Consider the following 23,626-nt stretch of genomic DNA (forward strand, 5'->3'; position numbering starts at 1 on the left):
CTAATTTTATATTTTGTGAAAAATATATTTTTTGTTTTAAAAGTATTTTAAAAACTCATAAATTACTTATATATATAATTATTAATTTAGATTTTGGTTAAACAAATTCATTGAAAAAACTGTTATTTTTATTAATTAATGAAATAAAACAATAATTTTATTTTTCCTATATATAAATTAATTCTCATTTAAAAATACTTTTTTTATTTTTTTATATTTAAAAAGCGGATTATAAATAAAAATTATTTTTTTGTTTCAATATTTATAATTATATATATATTTTTTTGTTTCAAATCCGTTTGAAACTTTAGAAATGGTTTTGAAACGAAAGTAAATCTGTTTCAGAATTTAAAAAATATTTAATTATGTTGTTAATCTTTTTTTAAATTTAGAAACACATTATTAGTTTCATTTCTAATTGATTAGCAACAAGATTTTTAGAAATAGAAAAAATTCCGTTTTTAATATGTTTTTTAATTAAATTAGCAATGGACTAGAAATAGAAAAAAGCTGTTTTTAAAAATTATTTTCTTGTATTGCATTTAGACTTTAATCCCGTCGCATTTCGCAATGATGTTTTGTACAACATCATCGATGATGTGGCCCCTCTCTATCTGAAATTGAAACACTGAAAAAAATTACTTGGCGCTCAGCGGGATTGACATTAAAATTGTAAATACGGCACACCGTTTCGAATAAAAGGCAGTATTCCATCAATTGTTATCTGTAATCTCCGGTATGAATCAAGCTAATATTTGGGGGCTACTCCACTGATATTCCATCTTCTTTTTACATATTCTATTGCGTAGCTAATGTCACTAGAAACTAGTTCATCTTCTGTACTATTCTTTGTACATAGTCACTTTCTTCGCTCTTTTGATCCCTCTACTCGAAAATGCTCCCGACTAGTCCTTTTTATTTTTTTAAAAATGTGCCCCATTTAGTTAGAAATGCTCCTAACTAGTCCATTTACTTTTACAAATGCGCCCACTTAATCCCTCTAGTTGGGCCATTTTTAAAAAGTAGAGGGACAGTTGGGAGCATTTCAAACTAAGTGGGCATATTTTCAAAAGTAGAGAGACTAGTTGGGAGGACCCTCGATAGAGGGACTAAAAAGAAAGAGAGAGAAAAGTAGAGGGATCAATTAGGGTATTATACCTATTCTATTAGCTTGTGGGCTTCAGTGTTCCCAAGCCTTTGCTTGAAATTTGAGCTAGACCTTTAATTCATACTGACGAATTTGTGGTTAACACTAATGTTTTAATAACCGGACCAGTTGTCGACCCGGTTAGGCAACCGATTTCGGTTGAATTGATTGAACTCGCTGAACTGGTTGAATTGGCCGATATTTATTTAAAAATTAATTAAAAAACAATAATTAGGCTAAAATGTGCAAAACAATGTAATTCAATCAAATTAGGCTAAAATAAATTAAATGAAACACTCTAAATCACATTGCAGGAACCATTTCAAGATTCCAAGAAATCGAGCATCAATAAATCTATAAAGACTATAATACTAAAACTAAAAAGAAGACAAACTTTTTTTAAGTATCCAAAAATCTGCATCACATACAAACACATAAGAGAATTGATAAATGAGCAATGAGCTATCCTCTTACTGATTATATATAAATAATTAAATATGGCCCAATGATAGAAACTAAGAAAAAAATTGAGGTCACCTTGTTATGTTAATGTTTTCATTAAACAGTGGGAAATTTAAATATCACAACCGGTTACCTAGTGCTATTATAACCAATAAAATGACTTTGTAAAATCATCAATCAGAACACCATTATAACCAGTTACCTAGTATAGGAGAGATCATGGCCGTTGGCTAAAGATGAAGATAAAGGAGGTCAGTCGGCCATCGGCTTCACAGAAGAGAGATCGCGGGATGCACGACTGATGGGGATGGTCTGGACCGAGAAGAGTTTTTTTTAGGTCATGTAAGTGTTCAGTTTAGTTAAAGACTTTAAGTGTTTAACACTTTAACTTTAATGATTTAGTACCAATTTGTGTAAAGCTATAAGTTAAGTAGTTAACCATAATGAATTAATGATAATATGATTAATATTTTTGCAACTGGCAACTTGGCATCTTGTTTTTTGGTTTTTGATTCTTTGCCTTTGACTTTTTGGGGCTTTAATTGTTGGTATCTGATGAGTATAATTTGCACTTAATATATAGACCTTCTTTAACTCATAATGAATTAAATTTGAATTACTTTGAACCAATTTTACTCCTAATCTTATTGTTATTGCATTATAGGAAAGAAAGAAAATGATTTGAAGGAAGAACATGTAAAATGCACAAAATTGGAGGAAGAAGAGCAAAACAGAAAATCTAGCGCCTAGGCGCTAGCATGCAGCGCTTAGGCGCTACAACATCAAGAGGTGCAAAACAGAAAGTATAGCGCCTAGGCGCTACAGTCTTTGGCGCCTAGGCGCTACCCCGATTTTTATGTTATAAAAGGGGCTAGGGTTGAGACGAAAAGAGAGGAGAATTTCGAGATCAAGAGATCGGGAGGCGAAGTTTGGCCCTGGATTCATTGCCGAGCTTTTAGTTTTTTTAGTTTTTTTCTTTGTTTATTTGATTATGAACCTTGTTAATATGTCGAACTTTGCAATCATTATGTTCTAAATACTTTTTTTCTAGGGCTATGATGTAGCGGACTATGAAACCCTAGATTCATCTTTGTTTAATTTAATTGATGCTTGTTTCAATACTATGTTGGATATTTTAAATCTATGCTTAATGCTTGTGATTGCTTGATCACCAATTGCATGATTATTAATTTGATTTGAGACCGAGAGGTGATAATTGAATTAGGTCTTGGTTGAAATATTATACAATCATCATAAGATAGAGATATTTATGAGGTTGTATGCATCATTATAAATTTCTAGAGCTTAATGAGTTCCATAGGTTCACGGTTATCTCAGAGATGATGTTAACTTATCTAGTGGAATATGCTATTGATGCTTGAGAAAAGATCAATATGTAATTTAAGAGAAATTTGATGACAATATAAGAAACAAACATTGATTGATTGAATTAGGTGATCTAGGTGGAATTAGTCTAGGTGAACTCGGAAACCCTAGAATCTCTGACATTGATTTTCTCCTTATCTCTCTCTCTCTCTAGTCCTTGAATTAGATTTTCTAAATTAAACTTCTTCAATTTCATTAATCAAGTAGAATTAGGGTTAGTAATTTTGGTAATTAATAGGCTCAATCCTCGTGGGAACGATACTCTCTTATCATTATATTACTTGTTTGCGATAGCGTATACTTGCGTTATATAAATCATAATCAACAAGTTTTTGGCGCCGTTGCCGGGGATTGTGTTCTTTATTAATATCAAGAAAAAAAAAACTCTAGTTTCACACAATAATTCATCGTTCTTGATTTGTTTTTCTTTTCTCTTTTAATCAAAATTGTTAAAATTGAATGCGAAAATTTGGTACTGAAAGTCTCATACCTTTTGACTCTGAAATAGAACGTACGTGTCGCAGGAACAGGAAGGAGAAAAGACTTACAAATAATCAATCGCCAGAAGCTATGGATAATCCTGAGGAAGCAAGAGCTGGGGACAATGCACCAGCAAATGAGCAAGTATTTAATAATCCAATGGTGGTCAATCAACCAATGGTTTTACGTGATTATACGATGCCATCAACTGGCATTCAACCTGCGATTAGGCGGCCAGTCATTCAGGCGAACAACTTTGAGCTGAAGCCGGTGACTCTTCAAATGATTCATGCAATTCAGTTCAATGGGCTACCTAATGAAGACCCCAATCTTCATATCGCGAACTTTCTTGAAGTTTGTGATACATTTAAGTATAATGGAGTGGACGATGAAGCAGTTCGCTTACGTCTATTTCCTTTCTCTCTAAGAGATAAAGCAAGAAACCTGGTTGAATTCATTGCCACCGGATTCCATTATGACATGGGATGATCTTGTTCGAAATTCCTTGCAAATTCTTTCCACCGACCAAAAGCGACAAAGATGCGGATTGAAATCAACAATTTTGCTCAATATGAAGGTGAAAACATTATATGAGGCATGGGAAAGATACAAGGAATTATTAAGGAAATGTCCTCATCATGGGTTGCAGTGGATGCGATTCAAAACTTTTTACTAAGGCTACGACAGACCACCGGAACACTAGTGGATGCATCTGCGGTGGAGCTTTAATGAAAAACTATTGATGAGGCATATGAATTGCTAGAAGATATGGTCGCTAACAACTATCAATGGCCTAATGAGCGAAAACATGCCAAGGAAGGTGGGTCGGAGTACATGAGATAGATGCTATTACCAACCTTTCAACCCAAATAGCGAGCTCTCTCAAAGCGATTCTGAGAATAATAATTTGCTAGCAAATGCGATGAAAGACTACATCTACGGCATGTGAAATGTGTAATGGGCCTCATCAAAGCTTTTGAATGTCCATTTGGTAATTCTTTTTCGCAAAATGATGATAGTAGAGCAAGCTCAATATGTGGGGGAATTTCAATAGGCAACAAGATAACCCCTACTCCAATAGGTATAATCCAGGGATGGCGGAATCATCCTAACTTTGTCTTGGAAAAATAACTCAACCATGCGAGAACGGAGCAACCCACCCCAAGAGAAGAAAATAAATGCGGAGGAAGCAATGGCTCGCTTAGCTACAACTCAAACGCAGTTCATGAATGAAACTCGCACTAGCCTGCAAAATCAGTCTGCACAAATCAGGAATTTGGAGGTTCAGTTAAGTCAAATGGCAGGTATGCTAACAGAGAGACAACAAGGAAACTTGCCTAGCACATCTGAGGCAAATCCAAGAAAGAGTGGCAATGAACAATGTAGTGCAATTACTTTGAGGAGTGGAAAGGAATTGAAGATGCCAGAGAAAAATTCTGAGTCTGTAGATCAAAATCATGATCAAGATAACCGTGAACACAATAAATCTGAAGCTCCGATTGAAGCACCATTATCTCAAGATAGATTTACAAGAATCCCCTTTCCTCAGCGCCTGAAGAAGAATAAACTTGACCAGCAGTTTGCTAAATTCTTAGATGTATTCAAGAAGCTTCACATTAATATCCCATTTGCTGAAGCTCTTGAACAAATGCCAAGCTATGTGAAGTTCATGAAAGAAATTCTTTCAAACAAAAGGAAGCTTAAGGATTATGAGACAGTCGCACTTACTGAAGAATGCAGCGCAATCTTGCAAAAGAAGTTGCCACCCAAACTCAAGGATCCAGGCAGTTTTACCATCCCATGCTCGATTGGGAATGTGGTGTTTGAGAGGGCATTATGTGATTTGGGAGCAAGTATCAATTTAATGCCATTATCAATCTTCAAGAAGCTTAACTTGGGAGAAGCGCGGCCTACTACAGTCACTTTGCAACTAGCAGATCGTTCATTGAAGCATCCCAGGGGAGTAATTGAAGACGTTCTTGTCAAGATAGATAAGTTCATATTTCCAACTGATTTCATTGTACTTGACATGGAAGAAGATAAAGATATTCCAATTCTGCTTGGCAGACCATTTCTAGCTACTGGGAGAGCACTTATTGATGTGCAAAAGGGGGAATTATGTCTTCGGGTCCAAGAAGAAGAAGTGACTTTCAATGTTTTTGATGCTATTAAATATCCTCAAGCAAGTGATTGTTGCTTTTCGATTGATGATATGCAGGTAATACTACCAAACTCAGTGAAATTACAAGATTCCTTGGAGGCCAGCTTAACTCAAGAGTGTATTGATGATATAGAAGAGATGGAGGTGAAAGAATATCTAGAGTGGATGGATTCTTTTGAGCCAAATAGGAGGAAGTACTTTGAACCATTGGGACAAAATCCTATATGTCTCATTCCATCTATTAACAACCCACCAATTCTTGAATTAAAACCTTTACCAACACATCTCCGTTATGCATATTTGGGAGAATCCACTACCCTACCGGTGATTATTTCATCATCACTTTCTCTTAAAGAAGAAGACAAGCTATTGAGAGTCTTGAGGGAGCACAAATCAGCAATTGGATGGTCATTAGCTGATATTAGAGGAATACGACCATCTATGTGTATGCATCGAATTTATTTGGAAGATAATAACAAGCCATCCATAGAAGCACAAAGAAGGTTAAACCCGACCATGAAAAGAAGTGGTCAGAAAAAAGAAATATTAAAAGTGGTTGGATCTTTGGGGTAATTTACCCAATTTCAGACAGTTCATGGGTGAGTCCAGTGCAAGTAGTGCCTAAGAAAGAAGGAATGACAGTGGTAAAAAATCAAAACAATGAGTTGATCCCCACAAGAACAATAGCGGTTGGAGAGTTTGTATCGATTACGAGGAAGTTAAATAAAGCCACACGAAAAAGATCATTTCCCTCTTCCTTTTTTATTGATCAAATGTTAGATCGATTAGCGGGACATGAATATTATTGCTTCTTAGATGGTTACTCAGGTTATAATCAAATTGCCATTGCTCAAGAAGGCCAAGAGAAGACCACCTTTACATGTCCATATGGCACATTTGCCTTCAGAAGGATGCCATTTGGACTATGTAATGCGCCAGGCACTTTTCAAAGATGTATGATGGCAATTTTTTCTGACATGGTGGAACATATAATTGAAGTTTTTATGGATGATTTCTCTGTTGTTGGAAGCTCATTTGACAATTGCTTGGATAATCTACAATTGGTGCTGAAACGATGTGAAGAAACCAACTTAGTGCTGAATTGGGAAAAATGTCACTTCATGGTTCGTGAGGGTATAGTATTGGGTCACAAAATTTCATCCAAAGGCATTGAAGTTGACCGAGCAAAGATTGAAACAATTGGAAAGTTACCACCCCCAACATCAGTTAAAGGAGTTCGGAGTTTCTTGGTCATGCTGGATTTTATAGAAGGTTTATCAAAGATTTCTCCAAGATCGCCAAGCCATTATCTCATCTTCTTGAGAAGGGAGTCTCTTTTGTGTTTGATGAAGAATGTAAACGGGCTTTCTTTTATTTTTGAAGGACAAATTAGTATCAACACCCATAGTTGTGACTCCAAACTGGGAATTACCATTTGAGCGATGTGTGATGCAAGTGATTATGCAATTGGAGCTGTTCTTGGACAACGTATTGATCGGGTATTCCATGTCATCTACTATGCAAGTCGAACCCTTAATGAGGCACAACTTAATTATGCAACAACAGAAAAAGAATTATTGGCTATCGTTTTTGCCTTTGACAAATTCCGGCCATACTTGATTGGGAACAGAGTTATTGTTTTTACTGATCACTCAGCAATTAAATATCTCTTAGCAAAGAAGGATGCAAAGCCAAGACTTATTCGGTGGGTGTTATTATTACAAGAGTTTGATTTGGAGATCAGAGATAAGAAGGGTTCAGAGAATCTCGTTGCAGATCATCTTTCACGACTAGAGTTAGCTAATGACATGTTGCCATCAGAAGTGCCTATTGGTGATAATTTCCCCGGATGAGCAAATACTTACGTGTATCTCATAATCGGCCTCCATGGTATGCTGACTATGTAAATTACCTTGCAGCTAATATTCTTCCACACGAATTGTCATACCAACAAAGAAAAAAGTTTCTCTCGATGTGAAGCATTATTATTGGGAGGAACCGACTTTTGTACAAAGCATTGTCTTTCGATCAAATCATAAAGGCGTTGTGTTCTGAAGAAGAGATGGAAGATTTGTTGAATCATTGTCATACACTTGAGTGTGGAGGACACTTTGGGGGTAACAGAACTGCTGCCAAAAATTCTTTCGATCAGATTTTTATTGGCTAACCTTATTTAAAAGATGCTCATGTTTTTGTCACTTCTTGTGATCGCTGTCAAAGAATGGGAAATATTTCTAAGCGGAATGAAATGACTTTGAAGAACATGCTTGAAGTAGAACTGTTTGATGTATGGGGCATAGATTTTATGGGACCTTTTCCTTCGTCATATAATAACAAGTACATTTTGCTTGCAGTCGACTATGTATCCAAGTGGGTAGAAGCTGTAGCAACTCATACAAATGATGGTAAAGTGGTGTGCAATTTTCTTCAAAAGTTTATTTTCACAAGGTTTGGTGTTCCACGGGCAATAGTAAGTGATGGAGGTTCACACTTTTGCAACAAACCATTTGAATCCCTATTATTGAAGTATGGAGTCAAACATAAAACATCATTAGCATATCACCCGCAGACCAATGGACAAGCAGAAATATCTAACCGACAAGTAAAACAGATTTTGGACAAAATGGTAAGCAATTCTCGTAAAGATTGGGCTAAGAAACTAGATGATGCATTATGGGCATATCGCACTGCTTTTAAAACACCAATTGGAATGTCCCCATATCGGCTAGTCTATGGTAAAGCGTGTCATCTTCCTGTTGAGTTGGAACATAAAGCTTATTGGGCTATGAAGCAGTTGAATATGAGCATGCAAGCAGCAGGAGAGAAACGTATTTTACAATTAAATGAGCTCGATGAATTTCGAAATGAAGCTTATGAAAATGCAAAAATTTATAAGGAACGAACAAAAGCTTGGCATGACAAATTCATCTTGCGCAAAAACTTTTTGCCAGGACAACAGGTACTTTTATTTAACTCAAAGTTGCGACTATTCCCAGGTAAATTTAAGTCAAAGTGGTCTGGACCATTCACCATCACCAAGGTGTTTCCTTATGGGGTCGTGGAGATCAATCAACCCGAAAAAGGAGCTTTCAAAGTTAATGGACAGAGATTAAAGCTATATTTTTGAGGGAAATTTTTGACAAAGACAAAACGAATATCAGTCTTAACTCACCATAAAAAATAAATAAAGAGAAGTCGTCGGGCTGAGGACAATAAACCAAGCGCTTCTTGGGAGGCAACCCAGGCATTTCTAATCCTTTATTTTATTTTATTATTATTTTTCTTTATTTTTGAACCTGTGCTAGTTTTATTTTTATTTTTATTTTATTATTATTATTATTATTATTATTTTTTAATTTTCTTTATTATTATTATTAAAAAAAAATTATTATTGTTATTATTATTTTTTTATTTTTATTTTTTTCATTCTAGCTATCTTATAGGTGTGTCAAAAGTGTTAAAAACAATATAAATAAATAATAATTAATTAATCAAAAACCTTAAAAGGTCTAGACGAGAAAGTGGTGCCTGCGCATACATATGTAGCCTCGAGCGCCATGTGTCTATTTTATTTTATTTTTATTTTTCTTAGTGATAAATATATTCAATGTGGGTCGAGGGTTATGGAGCGCCCTCGCCATCTGCTCTTAGCACCCTAAGTTTAGGAGGCAATGAATATGTGCGCCCACTTTGCACATTCCAAGCAGAGATATTAGTGCTTAGGCGTTGTGATTCTGGCGCCTAGGCTCTCGCCCGAATTAAAAAATATTTATATCTATATTAAATAATGAAACCCTAAACCAATTGAAAGGTAAAAAGTAAAACCCTAGCCTTTCACTTTCTCTTCTTCCTTCTCACTTTACCTCTTCTCTTATTTACTTTCAATCCTTTGAAATCTATGACATCTTGGTGTTCGATCTTCATCTTGTTGGTGTTTTTGTGCCGATCAAAGGAGAACTTGGAAGTTTTTGAGGGATTCCATTGGTAATATTCATGTTTCTTTTCTCCAAGCAAGGTAATCTCTTTTTAGTGTTCTTTTTGCTACATTCCATCATGCCCTAATTTGTATAAGATCATGATTTTCCAGTGCAATAATTGAAGCATGATGATTTAAGGAACTCTTTGGGTTTTTATGTGACTGTGAAAAATCATCATTATGAGTGGAATTGCTTTTGATATGCTTAATTTAAATAATATGTTTGTGGTGAATTGTTTGAATTGTGATTGAATTCAAGTTTGGGGGGTATTTATTCAAGAATTTAACTATAAAACCCTAGACACATAATTATTCATCACCATGGCTCCTAAAAGACATAGAGCTTCCACTTCATCCGAACTATTTGATCGTCATCGTTTTGTCGATATTGAAGCATCGAAGAGATATCATGAGTCGGTAGTCAAGAGAAACCTAATCCCTGAACGAGGATTAAAGCCGTGTTGTTCTAATCAACGTGGAAATATTTTTTTAATTATTAGGGATCAAGGATGGGGAAGACTTTGTTAAACAACCTCGAAAGTCGCAGCTTGTTTCTTTTAGTAAGGGAATTCTATGCAAACATGGATGAATCTAGTTTAAGTGTCATTGTAAGGGGGGAAACTAGTGAAAATTTGATTATTCCACCATCAATAGATTTTATAAACTCCCGAATATTGACAATGATGAATATAGCACTTATATCAACGATGAATTAAATTTAGAACAAGTGCTAGAAACTATTGGGAGACCCAGGGCTCAATGGACTATCGCGAGGAGATGACCCTCTATCCTTTCAAACTTCTGAATTAAATAACCTTAACAAAGCTTGGCTTAGCTTCATTGGAGCCAAATTGAAACCCTCGTGACTCATTATAGTGATGTTAATAAAGATAGAGCAATTTTGCTATATGCTATTGTCACAGGTAAATCAATTGATGTCGGAAGAATCATTCAACAATCCATTAGACACTATAGAGCGAGCCTCAACAATCGGGCGATTTAGGACATCCTTCTTTAATTACCGCCTTTATGTAGAGAAGTCGGTGTTACATGGCAACAAGATGAAGAGTTATTACATCCTAAGAGTCTCATCCATAAGAATTTTTATAGCAAGATTGAAAAAGTTGGGATTCACCACTTGCAAGTAACACAGTGCTAGCTCTTCTAGGCCACCTTGCATACCAAAGCACCCTTCCTCTAAATCTCGTAAGTCCATAGAAGACCAATTTGATAATTTACAAAGGGAAGTAGAAAACCAAAGGCAAGAGTTCACACAATTTTTTCTTATCAAGTGGCATTTAACTCTAGTCTTGTGCAGTTGTTCAATCAATGTGGCCTCAACACAGGACCCAATGTCTGTTCAATTTCCATCAGCCCCTAACCTTCCACGAACACCCGAGCACCAAATAATGACAATGAAGAGGATGCTAGTTGAGACATTCAAGGGAGTTTTTTTACTTTTATTTTTGTACTTTCTATTTATTTATTTATTTCTCTTTGCTTACATTGAGGACAATGTCTTCTTCTAAGTTTGGGGGTATTTTGTGGTGTTTAAAAAAATAGAAAAAGAGAAAGAGTTATTTGGTTTATGGAACAATGATGGCCGATGATAAAAATTCTAGTGGTTTTTCTAATCCATGAAAAACAATAGATGTGTCTCTCTTTTGACTATAGTGCTTGTGTTGCTTTATTTTTGGTTCCTTTACACTCTTAGCACACCCAGTTATGCTTACTAAGTTGTCCAAATACTTAGAGATCATTTATGCAAATTAGGAGCTTACTAAAGCCTTGAAAGACCCTAGAATTAGTTAGTTAGATCATTTGTTTTTTTAAGTAAAAACAGAAAGAGCTACCACCTTTGATGTGTGAAGCCACTTCTGAAAAGTCGGATACTAAGTATGCCCTATTGGGAGAAAGGGCTACCTCAAAGGATGTGTAAAAGCTACTTGTTTAAAAATGATGATGGAATTAGAAAAAAAGAAAAAAAGAAAAAAATGATGAAAAATATATTTAATTAAATAAGTTTGGGGGGTTCAATTAGAGGTTTGGTGGGTTCTTATTTTTGCATAAATGAACAAGAGTTCAAGGATAGCGAAGTAGCAAAGACTGGACACACACACACATGGAACCTTAAATGGAGTAAGATTTGCTCTCTAGTTGAAATTGTAGACCGTGCTTAAAATTTCTTTTTATGGGTTTGAAAAATCCAACTTTGAGGCCGGAGGTTCACTTAATGTTGCTGTTAATCATAGTGCTTTGTTTCATGATATTTTTTTCTTTTCTCTTTCTTTTTGTTCGAGGGCTGAACAAAACTCTAAGTTTGGGGGTATTTGATGAGTATAATTTGCACTTAATATATAGACCTTCTTTAACTCATAATGAATTAAATTTGAATTATTTTGAACCAATTTTACTCCTAATCTTATTGTTATTGCATTGTAGGAAAGAAAGAAAATGATTTGAAGGAAGAACATGTAAAATGCACAAAATTGGAGGAAGAAGAGCAAAACAGAAAATCTAGCGCCTAGGCACTAGCATGCAGCGCTTAGGCGCTACAACATCAAGAGGTGCAAAACAGAAAGTATAGCGCCTAGGCGCTACAGTCTTTGGCGCCTAGGCGCTACCCCGATTTTTATGTTATAAAAGGGGCTAGGGTTGAGACGAAAAGAGAGGAGAATTTCGGAGATCAAGAGATCGGGAGCGAAGTTTCGGCTCGGATTCATTGCCAGGCTTTAGTTTTTAGTTTTTCTTTGTTTATTTGATTATGAACCTTGTTAATATGTCGAACTTTGCAATCATTATGTTCTAAATACTTTTTCTAGGGCTACGATGTAGCCAGACTATGAAACCCTAGATTCATCTTTGTTTAATTTAATTGATGCTTGTTTCAAGACTATGTTGGATATTTTAATCTATGCTTAATGCTTGTGATTGCTTGATCACCAATTGCATGATTATTAATTTGATTTGAGACCGAGAGGTGATAATTGAATTAGGTCTTGGTTGAAATATTATACAATCATCATAAGATAGAGATATTTATGAGGTTGTATGCATCATTATAAATTTCTAGAGCTTAATGAGTTCCATAGGTTCACAGTTATCTCAGAGATGATGTTAACTTATCTAGTGGAATATGCTATTGATGCTTGAGAAAGATCAATATGTAATTTAAGAGAAATTTGATGACAATATAAGAAACAAACATTGATTGATTGAATTAGGTGATTTAGGTGGAATTAGTCTAGGTGAACTCGGAAACCCTAGAATCTCTCGACATTGATTTCTCCTTATCTCTCTCTCTCTCTAGTCCTTGAATTAGATTTTCTAAATTAAACTTCTTCAATTTCATTAATCAAGTAGAATTAGGGTTAGTAATTTTGGTAATTAATAGGCTCAATCCTCGTGGGAACGATACTCTCTTATCATTATATTACTTGTTTTGCGATAGCGTATACTTGCGTTATATAAATCATAATCCAACAGAGATCTTGCTTTTTTTGGGACCATTAAATCATTTGGTTTAAGTTTAAGTGTTTAATTTTAAAATAAATAAACTATTTAAATAATTTAAATCATCCGGTCTGGTCCAACCGGTTCACCGATTGAACCGCCTGATCTAGTTACTTATTGTTTGGGATGATTAACTGGACCGGTTTACCAGCCGGTTTCCGGTTGAACCGGATGGTCCGGTCCGATTTTTAAATCATTGGTTGGCACATGGCAATACGAACGGAAGTAGCCATCATGCCCGAGATTACAAATAACAAATAAGAGGTGGTAGCTATGAGTGCAGGTGCTGCGGGATCATTTTATAAGCAAACAAAGTATTATTTTTAATAGTGTGGTTTAAACCATACCTTGTCTGCTAGGATTATGTATTTATTTATTTATTTATTTAAATTTATGCAATGATTTCAAAGGCAAGAACAAGCTAGTGTTGTATGCTGGTAAAACTGTCTTATTTAACTCAAAGTAGAAGCTTTCATTTTATTGAAGTGTTTGTGGTTAACACTTCCCTTTGGTTCGATTGTTGGCATGCTGGACTTGTACTCAAAGATCTCTGGCCAATTCTTTTTTGTCAATGTACTTCTCCTTGGATAACTCACTACACCGATTTTTATTTTTAGAGGCACATTGGTAGAAGGGTTTTTAAAAAAACACCTCTATAACTATGCATTTAATTTTCTTTATAAATCTACAATCTCACCATCAAGATCTTCGCCGACGCCGGCGAGCTCAAGAACATCCTCTCCAATAAAGTGTAACATAATGAGAGAGTCTCTGTGTGTGTGATTGTATTTTTAAACATCACCATCATCACCATAATCATCTAGGGTTTCTCCAGCGTCTCTAGCATCTTAGAAGATGGCGTCCAAAATGCTCTCAGATTCCGCCATTGATGAAATGCAGCAACGCAAAGGAGAACATTGAGGTCTCTGCTTCACCGCGATGCCACCTTCATGTCCGTGTCCGCTTCGAGGATCATTGAGGTCTCTACCAAGCGTGTCACCATCGACGCCCGCCTTCATCTCCATCTCCGATTCGAGATCATTGAGGTCTCCGCCAGGGAACTCAATGTTCATCTCAAGTTAATCAACTCTTACTACCGGGTTCAACAAAAAAATCAATGATGGTTTCAATTTAGGGTTCTAATTTCAATTGATCCGTGATGATTTTTCTTCATTGTGTTGTAGCTATTGAAGGTCTTACACTACAACGTGTCAGTGTTATTCTCAAAGGCTCGACCAACATCAGGCCACAAATTTGTTCGAGGTTTCGACGTGTCAATGACGATCACCGGAATCCAACTAAAACCATGTCAGTTCATCCTAGAAAGACCATCCAGGTTCATCTCTTTCTCTGTTTCTTTGATTTTGTCCCTAATTTTAGTGTGGTTTTAAATTTGTTGTTGAATGTGGTTTTGAAATTTTTTTTTTTTGTTAATCTTCTTTGTCTTAGGTTTTTTATGATTTTTCTGATTGCTTTTTTATTTAGATTTTTTTATTTGCTGAAGATGCAGAGGTCTATTAGATTTTGATTTCTGTTAATTTTTATGCTAATGAGGTAATGTTTCATTTGTTGATAGTTTCACATCCTTCTTAGCTCTTATTTGTTTAAATCTTAGAACTTATAACTTCTTGTTGGGACATTCGGAAGATGTGCTTGCCATTTCTAATGCTCTTAGCCTAATATATATTTTTGTTATTGAATATATTGGATGTTTTATTCGTTGATTGTTACACATTCTTCGCAGCTTGTTTAACTCCTACTTGGGTTGTATCATGCATGATATCAAAAAATAGTTGTGCCCCCAATGCCTCTTCCAGATGGGCTGTTCTATTAGTCTTATATCAAATTATGTTCTTTAACCACTTGGTACCAAGTTGCATTCCTTAACAATTAGGAGTAGCAAATAATATATATGATTATCACTTGGGCTAGTTGATTGTATTGCGAGTAGTAAAACATACTATTTCAAATCGATGTTACGAGTTCTGTGGTGCTTAGGGCTTTCATTGCATGCTTGTATACACAAAATGCTTTTTTGAGGTTACTTGTTTTCTTTTTCTTTTTTTTTATTATCCCTTGTATAAAGGTCTTCATTGCTTGTAGGCTAGGTAGCTATCTTGGCTCTTAAAAATTTGTTTCCAAAATGTATTTAGTTTAACATATCAACAAATGCTGGCAAATTGCTCATACTATGAGAAGAATACCTATTACTCATTAGAAATCTTCTTAATTAAAAATCATAAGAAAAGGACTTAACCAACTAAGACTTGTTTTACATTTTAGAATACATAAAAAGAAAGAAAAGAACTGCTTTAAGTTAAATCACCTATGTGCACAATATGTTAGACACAAGTAGCATAACTTGTTTCTCCATCACTTTGGTCAATGTTTTCAAAATAATGAAAATCGATCAGAAAAAATGAACTTTAGAGAAGGTTAGCTTAACTTAAACCTTATGCCTTGTTAGTTTTTAAGATGTGCCATCATCCTGAGAGTAATATTTTCTAATTTTCCTGGTTGAGCTGCAACATCAATTTTTCTGTTGCAGTTTCCTTCCCTCTTGGTTGCTGTTTTATTTACTCTTATTCTTATTCTCAGTATTGATTTTTGCTTGGATTTGCAGGTTCTTTTTGTTCATGGTGGTCTTTCTCCTGATATTCGATCAATTGATCAAGTTCATTGCTTCTTATGATTTTATTCTTCATAATCAACATTTGAACCTTTAAATCTCCATATGCTAACTGGAAGCATATTTTACAATTCATTGATTTCACATTTCGATGGTAGTGCTTCTCTATAAAATGATTATCAGTTGCTAGACTTTATCAGTGGTATAATCATGTCATAATGTAAGAATGACGTTGTGCTACATCTCCTACTTTTTTAAGATTTATGGCAATGTATTGGAAATGGTGGTTATGTGACAGGGAGAACCAAAGTCTACAACTAAATGTTGGAAAACCTCCTTTCTGTTTTTTTGAAATCCAGTATTCTTTCTCTTTGCCATCTAGAAATCCTGCTAATTCTCCACAAACACTATTTTCTAAGTTTAATATTGACTTGACAGAAGTAGCTTCTGGTATATAGATGTGTAACCATTTCTACTAAGTGTTTGCCATTGATGTTCGTTGCTTCTGTTTGAAATTAATTCCTTTTTTTCCTTCTTCATAGATGAGAGTTATCGACTAGAACTATGAAATTCCTCACGAGGACCCTTTTTGTGATCTAATGTGGAGTGACCCTGATGAGATTGCAACTTGGGCAATTAGCCCTCATGGTGCAGGATGGCTTTCGGGTCAAGGGTGGCCTCAGAGGTTTGTGTACATGTTCTTTGTTGTCTCCGGCTTCCTGTTTTCCTCTATGATCCGCTGCTCCTAATACAAAAGTTTACTATATTCTCATTCTGCAGTTCAACCATATAAACAAGCTCGACCTCGTCTGCCGAGCACACCAGCTCATCCAGGAGGGTCTAAAGTACATGTTTCAAGACAAAGGCCTCGTCACTGTGAGTTATTATAAATTACCATCCCAACTTTTTCCTCAAGAATCCCAGCCAACTAATCTTGTGATTGCTTTAATATAATTTCAAGTCTTCAAATTATTATATTTATTGGCATTCCAGGTGTGGTCTGCACCCAATCATTGCTACAGATGTGGAAATGTTGCTTCTATTCTAACCTTTAATGAGAATATGGTATGCTACTACACTACTACGATTCCCGCTATTTCAGTCATTGTTGCTGTCTTATTTATACTCATGCACTTAACATTTAAAATGAACTTGTAAACCTTACAGTGCGCATGATTGAAATGGACTAATTAAAATATGATCATAAACTTATAAAGTTTACCCTCTTAATAATGACAGGAAAGAGAGGTCAAATTTTTCACCGAAACACAGGAAAACAACCAAATGAGAGGACCAAGAACAGGAGTACCATAATTTTGTATGAAGTCAAGGAAGCTTCATCTTCTACTTTTGGTACTGCATGCAAGGATCCAATCTTTACATCATGCAGTAAACATGTAGATTCCTCTATATTGTTGTTAGACTGACAAAACTATCATCCTATCTGATGATTTATGAATGGGAATTAGAATTATATTTTTTACCCTTCCTTTTTTTTCTTTGTTCTTGTTTAATCTTGATGTCTTGTTTAATCTGGATGTCTTGTTGATTTTAATATTTCCTGGTAAGAGATAAGAAAACCACCTTTAAAAAGCTATTGAAAAGGAAATAAAAAATTATTAACTATAGAGCCGGTTATAACCGCCTCTAATCTATTGGTGAGAGATAAAAAATTTTAGCTATAGAGGCGGTTATAACCACCTTTATAGCTATTGGAAAGGAAATAAGAAATTATTAACTATAGAAGCGGTTATAACCGCCTCTAAGCTATGGGTGAGGTATAAAAAATTATTAGCTATATAGGCGGTTATAACCGCCTCTAATGTTATTAGTAGGGGATAAGAAAATAATAGCTATAGAGGCGGTTATAACCGCCTCTATGCTTTTGTTATTAAAACCGCTTCCATATATAAAACTTACCCCAACGGTTGGTACAAACCGGCTCTAAAGTGTAGAGCCGGCTTAATACGAGGCGGTTTAGAGGCGGGTGAAAAAAACCAACACTACGGTTATAGAGGCGGTTAAAACCGCCTCTATAAGGCTTGAAAACCGCCTCAAAAACTCATTTTTGGTGTAGTGACTATCAGGTAATTTACACAACATCTGAATAATCTAGAGATTTTATTTCCCTTAGCCTCACCTGATATGTTATCTTCTCTTTTAGAAATTATTCATGACCGTTCCCTTAATCAGGATGACATTCCTACCTGGGCTCTAGAAAAAAGTGAAAATTCATAGTCAAATCATTTTACAAATTTCTTATTGATGGTGGAATGCACAGCCCGCATTATTCTTACTTTTGGAAAATCCAATGCCCTAGAAAAATTACCCTTTTCTGTTGGCTAGCTGGGAAGACAAAATCCTTACTCTCACATATCTTTTCAAGAAAGGTTGCAACATTCAAAATTCCTCAAATACCTGTGTCCTCTGTCACAATGCTTCGAAAAACTCGAACCACCTTTTTTTCTCGATCGTGAATTCTCTAAATGTATTTGGGCATTTTTTTCTCTCATGTCTTAGATTCAAATTCTTCTCCACGATCAATCCCTTTACTTTGGACCACTTGGTTACCATCTCTTACCTCTCAATATCGAATCCTTTTGGGACCTTATCTCTTGTGCAATCTTGTGGAATATATGGATTGAACGAAATACTCGTATTTTTCACTTGAATGCGTTACCGCTTTATAACATTATTTTTAAAACTGCTAATATGCTTCTTTCTTAGTTCTCAACAGCTGCTGATAGACATCAGCAATCACTCAATGAAGCTTCTCAGAAAAATTAAGCTCGCTCAACTTCCTTAGCGCTAGAATCTCAAATCCACCCGGGCGACTCCGACCCCGATGTTGCTCAGGAGTAGGCACTCCTTTTGACTATCTAGACAGGCCTGAGATGTCAGACGGTGTCTTCTACCTACTTAGATTCTTTTTCTAGCTTATCCCTTTGCCTTATGTTGTCTTTTGTATCTCGTCACCTCTGGTGAGAGGAGTTTCCTACTTTGTACTGTCATTCTTTTCTTCAATAAATCTGTGGTTTATCCACATTTATTTATAAAAAAATGTTTGTGGTACATTGATAGATAATATATTATTTCTGATTATTTTTTTATTAATTTATTTACTCACTGGCACTTCCTTCATGTCCCAGTACACAGATATGGTCTCTAGCTAGCCTCGCCTCTCTCGTGATCATCTTCACTCCCCATCATTCCCGAACATAATAAAAATAAAATATAATGATTAAAAAGCTAATAATACTAGTATTCTAACGTATTTTTTTATTATATATATATATATATGTTTTTCTAGGTTGATAAAAAAACAAGATATACACGAGCCGAGAGAAGTGGATAAATTAACGATGCTATAAACAGTGATCAAAAAGCATAATTTGACGGTTCAAATTGAACGAATCACTTTTTTTATTATACTACTATTTATAAATACAAGAATAATATTTTATCTATATAATAAAAATTTGGACGAGTTAGAGACTCATAGATTTCAATCTAATGGTTTAGCACCAACATTCGTAAGTACAATATCTATGAATTTTCTTAGACAACACAATCTCTATATTTTATAGTATATTATTGGGTTTGTCTATTTATTTTTGGGTTCTATTATTTTTTTTAAAATGCGTGCACAATCTTATAACCTCAAAATTATTTATCATTTATTTTATTATTTTTTCCTTTTGTCATGCCATTACCCAACACTTAGCACATGATCTACAAACAAATATAGTTTCTTGAATTTTTTTAAAGATAAATTATTACTGTTTTTTAAATAATTATCATCAGAGATAACCTACAAATCTTCTAATATTTAATCTTCATAATTATTGCACCAAAGCCATAAATACATAATTAACTTCATAAATATTTTTGGTTATTTAATATACTTTATACTATTATGTTCAACTATATTTTTTTATTAAATAAAAAAATAATATTAAAAAAATTAATTAAATTTTTTTTTTATAAATTTTTAGGTTATCAACCATTTTTAACTGATTTTTTTAATTCATATAAATTATTTAAATAAAAAAATAAAAAAAGACTAGAGAAATTAAATACCTGCCAAGCATCATAACAGTGGCCTGAGGATTAGTTCCGGGGATTCAACAAACAAAGAGCTATCCCCCACCCCTCAAATTCCCCAACGCCAATGACCTTGTAATCCTTATCCACCACCTTCCCAACAATACACCCTCCATGATAATGCCACAAAGTTGTCACAGTTCTCTTGCAGAACTCAGGCAATGACTTTGTCTCATTCCCACTTTTCGGTATCAAATTTGGAAAAAGATTCACACTCATGTTCAACAACATCTCATCTGTGTAACTTAAATTCCCCATCAGCTCTATCACTGGCCTTGTTTTCGCAATCTTTAATAACAAACTAACTCCGGTGACACATCGCCTGAGATCTTCAGGCTCGGCATAGTAGTTAAAGGTAACAGCCGGGTTGTTGGTTACATTGGTGTTAATCAGGCTGAGATTTCCTTTTGGAGAGAGGACCTATGATCTTCTTGTGAATAGAACCTCCTCGGAATACGTCTTTTAACTGTATTATATAATAGTCTGATATTAGTTAATTTGATAAATATGAATAATATTATTCATATAATTTAAAATAAAAAAATTACCTCGGACATATTGCCATTCTTGACAGTGACGATGCTGTCATTATTTTGGCTAATGCCACTGATGGTCTCAACATAGAAACCCTCAGTAGTGATGCCTACTACCTGAGCTAGTGTTTTTCTTTTTGTGGCTCTGGTGTAGGGATTTGGATGTTATTTGATGGGACGTCTGCCATCTCTTTTCCTACATGCTCATTGTTTAGTATCACCGTAATATTCATCTTTCGTAAGTCTTCCTCTGGTCCGACACCGCTTAGTAATAATAATTGCGGTGTTCCGATCGCGCCGGAGGTTAAGATTACCTCACTTCGCTCATCTGCTTTGATAAATGCTTCATGTCGATTGTCATTCTCGTCGATGAAGATCACTCCGATTGCTTTGGAGTTTGTGCCTGTTTAAATATTTGTTTAATTTGATAATGCAAAGTTGGTAATCATCACTATCGCCATAATAGACGAGTGATAATATAATTAACTTCCATACCAAAAATTAAAAATTAGTCTTCTTTTCAAAACATAATTATCGATTGAGAGAATATGTGGATTGCCACATCCACATTAGTACTAAAATAAAAAATAAAAGAGAAAATTATTTAAATAGTTACCAAACTATTTAGATACTCTTATTTGAATTATCAAATTATAAAAAAAATTAATTAATTAGTATCTCAATTTGAGATTCACATTCAATTGAGTCACTAATGCGGTCATGCTGTTAATTAATAACAGACTGATGTAGTATACGTTGGGTGGCATAACTTATGCCATATATGCCTTGTAATAAAAAATCATATTTACGAAACTCTTTTAACTGAAATAATTGTCACCGTTGTTGAGAGAAATAAAGAAACACACTAACCTTTTGTATCAAAGATGATCTTTTCGGCGTTGGCATAAATGAGGACATCAAGGTTTCGAGGGTTGCCGGCGGCCAAGAGATCGGCGGCGGTGTGTCGGAAGCCATTATTATCGAAGATTGAACCGCCAAACTTCGTCCCGTTGATATGTTGATAGGTGTATCCATTGAAGGAGTGACTCCAACCTCCAAGAACCCATCCTTCACTGCACTTTGCCATGGCGCAGCTGGATTCAAGAAGACTATCTTGTCCTCCACCCATTTGTATGACTCATTCACCAACACTTCATCCCATCCAGCATTTCTTACAAAACTACCGTAAATATAATGTTATTTATAAAATTACTATACAGCTATATAATTAATACATTTGAAGCATAGAATTAATTATGAATAAATAAAATATTATCTTAATTTAATGAGTTCAAATTTTTATGTATATAAAAAATATATGCTAAGAGATGTTTAATTTTTTATAAAATTAAAAAAATATTCCGTTCCATTCTTTTAATGTACTTTTACAATTAAATCATATTTTTTAAATAATAGTAATTTTGAAAAATTAATATAATTTTTTATAAATTTTAGATTATCAATTAATTTAACAGATTTTTTTAAATTCATGTGAATTAGTTAAAATTGATAAATAAAAATGACCATATGGAGTATATATTATCCTAATATATAATCTCTAATATGAAATTCTTAAATATATGTCTTGTAAATTATTTTTTTAATGTGATTTTTGTATGGCTTTATATATATGCCATTATGAAACTACCCTTGTAAAAATAATTATTATCTTTAGGCCTCTATGTTTATACCATTTAAGATATGTTATTATGTGTGAACTCAATCATAATTAACCATTTGCTGCATCATAAGAAATGATGCCCGGAGTATACAGACAAACCTATAATTTTTTTTTTCTCTTTTTCATTTTAATATTATTAAAAAAAAATTAATCACAGGAATATACACATAAATATGATCAGTTCTATATAAAATAGTCGGTTATCTCATTTTTTTTCCAACTCAAAAGAAACCTTTAACTTGGTATATGAATAATAATATTATTATCTCAAAATTAAGAAACAAAGAAGACACAAACCTAGGCTGAGCTCTAGAGTAGAAGCCACCATTGATGCAAGTATTGCCACCCAAAACTCTTGCTCTATGATTGAAAACACCATCAGTTGATAGGAACCTTTGAACAGGAGAAGTTGGTGTGGAGTGTGCCAAATTAATGTCGTAATTTTCTAAGCGTGAGATGTTGGCATTTCCATATGGTGATCCACCTCTTTCTAGCACCAAAACCCTAAATTTTTCAGACAGTGTTGCTGCCAATGGACACCCTGCTGTTCCTCCTCCAACCACTATGTAGTCATATGGTAAGTTTGGCATTGTTGAAAAACTACTTGCATTTCTGAAGTTTGGTTGTTTGTTGTTTGCTTGTGAGAAATTACCTACAAGATTTATTTTAATAAGTGAAGAAATGTCAAATATAGACTTTAAAATAAAAGATCCTGATCTATTTGAGTCGGTGAGAAATTTAGTAAAATAATATACTGAATATAAAAATTTTAAATATGTACGAACATTGAATATATATATATTTGACAAATATGAATAAGTTATATGTCAGAGATAGATACCCACAAGTTAAGTTCTATAACACTAGACTAAGTTGGAATTCGAACTCATCTTCTCAATAGAACAAACACTTTATATAAAAAACTCGATGCTAATAAATTAAAAAATCATTGATAAAATACTGAATATATTTTAACAGACAAGTTTATTAGATTTAATAAATATATATAAAAATGAAATGCTATAGTCATGTAGATTGAGGGTAATAATATAAGGATGAAGAGGAAAAGAAAAAGAAATAGCCATATTGCTCTAAGCTATCTTGGCATAGAGGCCTTTTCTCTCTTTATTGCACTTTTTTCTTCTTTTGCGTGTGCATTTATATATAACATCATCAAATAATAATATACTGAATTTAGAATCATAAAATATATGTAAATATTAAGTATATTCTAATAAATATTAAATATTCACGAATAATATTAAAAATATATATAAACTGAAATACCATGACCTGGGTATAATGAGACGGAGGATGAAGATGAAACAGAAAGAGAAATAAGTCGTCCTTCTTCCAAGCTGTAAGGGTTCTGCCTCACCGTGACACAAGCCACTGGTGACTTAGAGTCTTAGATGCCCTTTTGCTTTTGCATGAAAAGATTAATAGAGAGAAATTGTTGATAAATTTATTGGTAATAGTTAAAATACAACTAAAAGTTTGGTGTCCCCACTATTAGAAAGAGATAACTTATCCTTTCTTAAGTTGAAGAAGACC

At 34.2% G+C, this 23,626-nt stretch overlaps 1 protein-coding gene, 1 non-coding gene and 2 pseudogenes across 2 annotated transcripts; 2 read left to right on the forward strand and 2 right to left on the reverse strand.

Annotated features, from left to right (window-relative positions):
* Nucleotides 1–4,012: 4,012 nt before the first annotated feature.
* Nucleotides 4,013–4,120, reverse strand: LOC120281571. The gene has a single exon (XR_005542708.1). It is a non-coding gene; the product is annotated as a small nucleolar RNA R71 (small nucleolar RNA).
* A 493-nt stretch (nt 4,121–4,613) lies between these two features.
* LOC120281228 lies at nt 4,614–7,075 on the forward strand. Its single transcript, XM_039288104.1, has 2 exons — nt 4,614–6,081; nt 6,465–7,075. The coding sequence occupies exons 1-2, from the start codon at nt 4,614–4,616 to the stop codon at nt 7,073–7,075; spliced, it is 2,079 nt and encodes a 692-aa protein (XP_039144038.1).
* Nucleotides 7,076–14,951: 7,876 nt separating this feature from the next.
* On the forward strand, nt 14,952–17,243 carry LOC120280137 (annotated as a pseudogene).
* A 769-nt stretch (nt 17,244–18,012) lies between these two features.
* Nucleotides 18,013–23,376, reverse strand: LOC120280136 (annotated as a pseudogene).
* Nucleotides 23,377–23,626: the final 250 nt, after the last annotated feature.

Source organism: Dioscorea cayenensis, chromosome 17 (genome assembly GCF_009730915.1).
Source record: "Dioscorea cayenensis subsp. rotundata cultivar TDr96_F1 chromosome 17, TDr96_F1_v2_PseudoChromosome.rev07_lg8_w22 25.fasta, whole genome shotgun sequence".
NCBI lineage: Eukaryota > Viridiplantae > Streptophyta > Magnoliopsida > Dioscoreales > Dioscoreaceae > Dioscorea > Dioscorea cayenensis.